Below are 8,173 nucleotides of genomic sequence, written 5' to 3' on the forward strand. Positions count from 1 at the left end.
ATAACTTTTAAATGAAATAAGATTTTTAGTTAATTTTTTGTGAAATGCTATTAAAATATATAAGTCGTAATATTATAGAGAAAAAATGAACTTCAAATCTGTGTTCAAGTACCTTTAATAATATTTGTATTAATATATTTAAGCTGCTGCGTGTCGTTGCTAGTCCATTAAATGTACGTGTTGTGTTATTTATCAAAAGTACTGTTTGGTATCAGAAATGAATGGGTTTTAAAGGAGAAAGCGTGCGTGCTTCAATGGAATACCTGTAGAACAGGTATGCTATAAATACATTAACCAATCCGGTCGATTATCTATTTTAAACAACACTAGGTAAACACGTGTACGATAGATACACGTATTGTGAGACCTTCAATAAATACATTTTTTTTGTATATCAATAGCCAATCAAGGCCATATAGATTACATGGCGTGCCAATGCTTCTTCTTCTTCTTGGAAACTAAAATTGTTGTCATGACCCAGTTTTGCATTGAGTGGAACTTTCTCTTTTCTCTCTGTTCTGGCACATAAATTACCTTAGAGGTTTTATGTACAGACATTCCCCCTGAAACAACAGCATCATGGCCTTTGTGAAGATTTCCCTAGTCATACTGATATCTTTTCCTCTGAAAATATTAAAATTAAAACTTAAAGCAAAATGCTCAAACCACTGCGTCAGACGGGCAAAATTTAAAATGTCATCAAATAATTCAAAACAATCGTTATAAAAATTATATAGATGGAATGTTGAACATAAAGTTAATTATCTATACTTATAAATTAATAAATTTTGCAAAAAAAACTCCGAAAAGGATGCACAAGAGTTCTTACTTACTCCTCAAATCCTATACTACATACAAGATAATGTTCGTAAACTATATTATGATTTCACTCGGATAGCAAGTATCGTACATAAAATTAAAAGTCTACTTCAATTTTCTAAAAACAGCCATAAAATAGCATCAACGTGAGTATGGTGGTTCAGGTTGTCGGATCTAAGCTACTGACACATTTTAATGAAAATGACAACAAACAATCGTATTTATTTCATGAAATGTCATCACTGAACTATTCAATCAAAACTTGATTTAAATGATATAAAAGAAATAAGCTGTGGTAACGGATTAAAAAGCAAAAAGTGCAAATTATTTTCGTCATTCAACGATCTCAATATTGACAGAAGCTTTAGAACATCATGTCCCTTTTGCTACATTGTTTTAATCAGGAAATAATTTGTAAATAATGGGGTATTTGATTAAATAGTTTTACAACAAATGATGTAAGATAAAATAAAATACAATAAAAACGATAGTTTGGGAAAAACGAGCAAAGTATGCTTCGAAATTATTAAAAACATTGTTCCCGGGAAAGCCACGAATATTTATTAATACGAGGATTATATAAGTAGACAAATGGCAATAGATCATTGCATATCATAGGTATTTAAAATAGATACATGGCATTTTGACAGCGAGGAATGTCAAAAGTTGCTGACGAGTTAATGATAAGTGTAAATATTATAACAACAGGAAATATTTACATATATCGAAAGACTATAATATATATGTAGTACATGTATGTTTTTCTTATGAGTTTATCGGTAAAAATTGTATTTTCCTTACTGAGAGCAGTATAAAGAAAAAAGAGAAAACTTACGAATAAGGTATTGTTCAATTACAATTAAAGCTGTAAAGTTTTGTGCTGTAATAAAGACAATTCATTTTTTTTTCCTCTAAAACAACGAAGTCCTCTGTTTATCAATTACTCGACCTATTCACTGGGGGTGGGGGGGGGGGTGCAAAAGCTAATTTTTACACGGGTACATGTGTTTTGGGTTGTGAATATGTACATGTATGTACGTTATTGGAACATGTATGAAAAAAAAAAAACCTTTTTACCTATCGATAAGAGTACTTATATAATTATATATAATTATATATAATTTTTACCCCTCCCCCAACCCCCAAAAATCAATTTATTTGTAAATTGTGTATATTTGCTGCTTTTATCCTTCATGGAAGTGAAATAACATCTGAAGTGCTATATCCATAACATTGTATGAGATTTCACATAAACGTCAATTTACTTTTCAAGTTTTCACAAAAAGTGGGTGGGGATGGTGACGTACATCCACTTCTTGCAAGATTTTGAACATAATTATTTCTTCCCTTTATAAGTCTGCAATCTGTCAGTAAAATTTACAATTTACAACTACAATATATTTAATTTTCTGTTGTAAATAGTAACTATATACTGTCTACATATGAATTCAATTTCGCGGGTGTTTATCTGTAGTGTTACCTTAAATATATAGGGGGGAGAGACAGAGAAAGATAATTTCTATTTTAAAAGCTACAAAAATCAAAAAATAGATAAAACAGACGCAGTATATTGTTATTTTAACTGACGTTTGCAGCTAAACACAGATATACATCAATTGATCACAAAAAGCACAATAAACCTCAGACCCTTGATCGATATTTTGTCTATTATCATTCAGTAACAGCCGGTATTGGCTTAATCCTCCTTCAAAGCCACAAAAAATCCCCTGTAACGATGACACAGGTAAGAAAAAACATGTTCTTTATCATTTATTATGAATTATTCACGAAATCTAAGTTTCTGCTTATTTTAAAAACATTTATCAAGTTTTACCCCTCTTCTCTGACTGTATTAACATAAAATTAGATGAAAAGATAGTGCAAGAACAGTGATCGATCTACAAAAAAGCATTTTCGTCACTTAGCTTATGAACAGAGCATAAAGTACGGAGCTCGAAAATTCTAGGTGGGATTATCATCAGGTACCTAGGGGAGAAAGCATCTATGTTGACTGGTCACAATTCCACTGTGTCCTATGTATTTATCAGGTAGGCAGAACATTTCGTAGTAAAAATAAAACAAAGGCAAAATAATATGACAATCGTCAGCAAAAAACAAACCAGTGAGAGGTAACATACATGTATATATGTTAGCAAGTACATAAAAATTCAAGGTTCAGATTGAAAAATCATATTTTTTTCTCATGAAATTCGTATTCTTCTACAGAGTATATCAACAGATTTGTTTGTAGTATATGGTACATTTAACAATTCTAATCAACCAATATTGGCACTGTAGTTTTTGTTTTACTGACTGAATGCAATTTCGTATGTTGGAATTTTTACCTTATAGTACGATTATGTTATGTTAATCTTAATATTACACACTCCTGTGTTTTAGTAAGCCTGTGATATCAATGGACCATGCGGATATACAGTGAGGGATATGTAGATGATGATTTCCATATGTAAGTTTTCCTTGAATAAAAAAAACATTTCAGCAAAATAAACAAACTATTAAGCCATTTCAACAACATAAAATTATATCGAAATCTTCAGAAAAACGTATAAAATATCCAGAGTTCTTAAAAATTACATGTACCAAATTATACAGTAGGAATTTGCTTGGAACAGTTAAAGCCGCTTGATCCGAAACAGGCACATATTATCTTACACAATAAAACTACGTCATTACATAGATAAGATATAAAAATAAATTATAAGATTGATTTTATAGTTATTACAACAATCCTTACGTGAAAACCATAGATCAAAAACCTTATTGACAAACAGAAGTTCCTGACAGGAAGTTAAGATCTGTTGTGAAGTCACCTTTGAAAAATAATAAACTTATCGCTTTTATCTTATTATGAAGATAATTCAAACCCGACTATATTTTTCCATAAGTAAAAGTCTAAGTCATGGAATGTATAATTCATAGTAATTTTTATATCAATATGCATATTTAAACAATAAAGGAAAATCAGATATTTTTCAAAGTAATGAAGGCTAAACAATTGTCCGTGTACAGGTAAAAGTACTTTGTTGTGAAAAAAAATGCTCGGGTTCATTGTTCATGAGATATACATGTAAGCGATAAATTGAATTTTTCGAAGGGGATTTCACGTGATATCAACATAAGATTATTTTTTGTGTGACCTAACAAAAATTATTTTTTTAACTTTTGAATTTTGATATCTTTTAAAAGAAAAAGACTTTGGGGATATAATTTCACAAAAGGTGAAACAATTTATGGACAATTATTTTTCCAGAAGAAAAACGAATATATTTTTTAGCGATTAGAATCGGACCAAGCGGCTTTAAAGTCAGTATATGTAAATAGATGTACTGTTTAAACTTTGAAGCTAATAAACTTGTGCCTTAAAACATTTTTTTTCTACATTTACATTTTTTTTTTCAAAAAGGGATTCTTTCTACGGATACCTGATGACGGTGGTGGGAATTCTAGCATTTGTTTTATTATTCTACGTGTTATTCAAACTCTGCACCTCTGACGAAGACGAAAAGTCGCAACAAAAACCACTTAGTGTTTACCCTCTGACCCCAGTGTTTGCGCATGAGCTGACCCCGGGAATTATTGTACTACAGAGTGCGGATGGAGAATATTTTAGAATTTTACATGAATATAGTTCTACGAATGACGTGAATCAGGCCAATCAAAACAAACCTATGATGACGTCATCAAGTACAGGAATCTCCCGTTCTGGAGTTTTAGAGAATGCGCAAACTCAAACAAGACCCTCGGCACCGGAACCAGTTGATGATTTGCTCATGAATATTCATGAGCCTGTAACAATTCAACCGCCTCCATACTCACCCTGGAGAACTGAGAATTAATTGTTTGGGAATTCTTGAGAACTCTTACTTTTTTCGGGAAAACTTAAAAAAAAAATGACAGCATATACTTTATCCGTTTTTGGTAAGATATCTTTGCTTGTGTTAACTATAACTTTGTCATCATTTGTATATAAAGGATACTCTCAGCATTTGCTTGCTTACAAGGTAAAAAAAATAGATATCTTTTTATTTCTTCGTAATCAAAGATTCGGGGACATATAGCTCTGCCCTTTTCATTTAGCAGTACGAATATGTGTCAGCAAAATCTTAAACCTTTTCCATAACTTGACCTTTTAGCGTGTTATCTACTTTTGGGAAAAAATACATCCTTTAGATTTCACTTTAATTTTTAGTGCACAGGATTCATTTAACAGATGTTTTCTCGTGACTTTTTTTCGCATTTCAGAAACTCTTACCTTCGACGTAAGATGCTTCACAGGGTCATTAGTGTTTAATTACATGTAACACAACTTTGTTTCCATTTTTGGAAATTGTTACGTATTTAACTTAAAACAAAGGAGAACAAACCATTTCTTCGTTTCGAAGACTATCTGTAGATGACATTAAGATTGCACTGTTATACCTTTAAAATTTGTTCCTATACAAATCTTTACAAAAAATCTAACATTTCAAATGTTTTGCTAAGCGGGCTTAAAAAAAAATCGGTGTTTGACCACCGAGTGAGATGTTGGACCGCTTACGTCACAGAATTGGCGGAGCTTAATCTTATTTTTATTCTTTGATGTTCAGCATAGGCCTCGGAACCGGGGGGGGGGGGGGGGGGGGGGGCTAGGGGGGCTTACCCCACTGTCAAAGACAGACATACTAGTAATATAGGCATTGAAAATGGGAGTTTGCCTTTTTTATTAGTTTACCACCACCCCCCCCCCTTCCTCTTTATATTTGCTTCTGAAGCCTATGTTCAGCAGTGATGTACCTGAGGTTATTTCACGGAAGACAGTACAAAATACATGTATGTAAAATAAAAAATGTTCTCCGACCCTCAGGTCCCAAATATTGAAAGTGTAAATTTTAAAACAAATGTCATTTTATTTGTTCATACTATTGATTTGAATAATAAATGAAACATTTATTTGTATTGTTTCAATTTGTTTATCGAAGATAATACATTGCCACTCATAAACATGTAGGTTTATATATGGAAACAGAAGTGTCTTAAAGGTTTTGGTAGTTTATATTCAGTATAGTATGGCTACACCGTTTTGTTGCACATTTATTAGGTATAACAAACTTGCAAGATCATACTGTCTCTCTTTTTCACACTTCGCTAAATCTAGTGAATGGCACTCAAAACATCCTTGTTTTAGATGTTCTGCCAAAACTGCAAACTCTAGGATCCTTCGCCCATCAAAGTTGGTGTATGTAATCAAGATAATTCTTTACTTTCCTCGGTCTCACCTGGATCCAGATCTTTATCAGTACAACTTTCATCATGTTCGTAGGTCTTAGTTTCATTGTTCTAGAGTCGCGAAGTAAGGAGTCAATCCTTACGTCGCGGGTTCGTATCCCACTGTGGGACGTGGAGACCGGTCCTTCGGATGATACCGTATAAACCGAGGTCCCTTGTCCCAGTATGTGCTCGCACGAAAAAGATCCCCCATGCCCAATGGCCCTGAGTGCCAAGCATAGAACAAAATTTGCAGCTCTCCACTGGCAAGTGGTGGCGTTTCTATATGAGTGAAAAATTCTTGAGAGAGACATTAAACAATATATAATCAATCAATCAATCATTGTTGTTCACGTCAGTACTGTACTGGTATTTACGCAAGGGCCACAAAAAAACTGCTGGTCCCTTTTTAGAAACGACCTTCCTTGTTTCTTAACCTAGGATTTCTACCCATATTGTTCATTGTTTATTTGTAACATTCGTAATATATTATCCTTTCACAAAAGATTTCCGAGAATTATGAATACCGGTTTTTATGGTATAAATTATTTCAGAATATGAGAACGAGTTATCTCGCCTTGCTGAGGATCAAAGACCGCAAAAAAAGGTATAACAATGCATTAATTGACTGTGTTCTCGGGCAACATACGTTTAATCGACCCTCCAACCAAACTGACTGCCTTCGGCCTAACGCCCTCAGGCAGACAGTTTGGAACTTGGGTGCGATAAAACGCATGTTGCCCTCGAACTCAGTCAATAAATGTATAGTGTTTTGATTTCATTTTCATGTCACACATACATGTTTCATAAAGAAAATGTATCGATTAGAGCTACAAGAATCAAAATACAGGGATTTAATGTATATGTTATTTAACCAATTTTTAAAATTCTCACAAATATATATGTATGAACAACATTGAAGGAGAAACTTCGAAGTACTTTGTAACAATATATTCAAGAATGGTGTTAATTAGATTCGGATACTTAAAAATTCCAATGAATTTGTTGAAATTCTGTAATCACAAAATTTAACCATAAACTATAACATAAAAACTTGTGAATTTGAACTCTACATACATTCTGATTTTCTTCATCAAGGTATACATTTTCATTAAATACATCCTTTGGTCTTGTTAGATGATGCCATAGTTCACTATTAACTTTCTAAATCCCAGTAGCCCTTTTCACAAAAAATCTTAATTTTTTGCTTACGATTTTAACTTACGAATCTCTTACGACAAATCTTAAGTGCTTTTCACGAACGCATTCGTAGCAGATTGAACTTAAGATTTTACTTACGACAGACTTTGTCCTTAGCAACAATCTCAATATGCTTTATAATCCTTAAATTAGTAGATAATAATAAAAATATAGCTCAGTTTTCATCATTTATCAGCAAAAACAAACGTTACTGACAACAAATAACGAGTGCAAGGGCCCACTCGATTGGGACCCTTCTTATTCCGGAATAATCATTCTGTCCGCTCGATTTGTTCGGAAGGTTAGACTAAGAAGGCCTTCCCAGCCTCCCGCGTTAGAGAGGGAAGGTTTATTTAGACAACGCATTCCGGTATGGCGGCAAACAGGTGGGTGAAAACTCTAAAAACTTTTTTTTATTGTAAATAAACCAAATTAGAAGCAAAATAAAGTTGCCAAAAGTATTTGTGATAATGTTTGAAGGATACTTTCTCTTAAGTGGCATTTTGTTTCTGTTGTGTAGTAACAACCAAGAAGCATTGGGAACAAACACAGTATCATTCACAACGGACGATGGAAAAAATGTTCTTTTACAACTGGATGATAAGACTCTTGAGAACCTTCAGAATAATGGTAAATATTGTGTCCATCATTAAAATCAAGTTAGAAGAACTTTTCTATCCGTTTAAAAATGTCTAATTATATTAATTTCTTTTATGTTTATAATGTGAATGCGGTTTTTGTTTTTAGATCCCAATACAATTGAGTTCGTATTAAATTTAGTAGCAGAACAGGAACAAGAAGAATCCGAGGAAAACGAAATTGGTATGTTGTAGATATATTATATAATATGTAAATATAATAGGTACAAAACAATGAAAATTAACATTTT

At 32.6% G+C, this 8,173-nt stretch overlaps 1 protein-coding gene across 1 annotated transcript; it reads left to right on the plus strand.

Annotated features, from left to right (window-relative positions):
* The first annotated feature begins 2,749 nt into the window (after nt 1-2,749).
* Nucleotides 2,750-5,206, plus strand: LOC134241569 (uncharacterized). Its single transcript, XM_062723608.1, has 3 exons — nt 2,750-2,867; nt 3,220-3,286; nt 4,244-5,206. The coding sequence occupies exons 2-3, from the start codon at nt 3,243-3,245 to the stop codon at nt 4,674-4,676; spliced, it is 477 nt and encodes a 158-aa protein (XP_062579592.1). The 5' UTR covers nt 2,750-2,867; nt 3,220-3,242; the 3' UTR covers nt 4,677-5,206.
* Nucleotides 5,207-8,173: the final 2,967 nt, after the last annotated feature.

Source organism: Saccostrea cucullata, unplaced genomic scaffold (genome assembly GCF_032062105.1).
Source record: "Saccostrea cucullata isolate Sc308-1 unplaced genomic scaffold, CSIRO_AGI_Scuc_v1 ctg9403, whole genome shotgun sequence".
Lineage (NCBI taxonomy): Eukaryota > Metazoa > Mollusca > Bivalvia > Ostreida > Ostreidae > Saccostrea > Saccostrea cuccullata.

Excerpts from the sequence above, each read along its gene's own strand:
- LOC134241569 (XM_062723608.1), top strand. The coding sequence starts at position 3,243 with ATGCGGATATACAGTGAGGGATATGTAGATGATGATTTCCATAT. Across the intron at positions 3,287-4,243 it reads GTAGATGATGATTTCCATAT|GGATTCTTTCTACGGATACC; the intron begins GTAAGTTTTCCT and ends TTTTTCAAAAAG.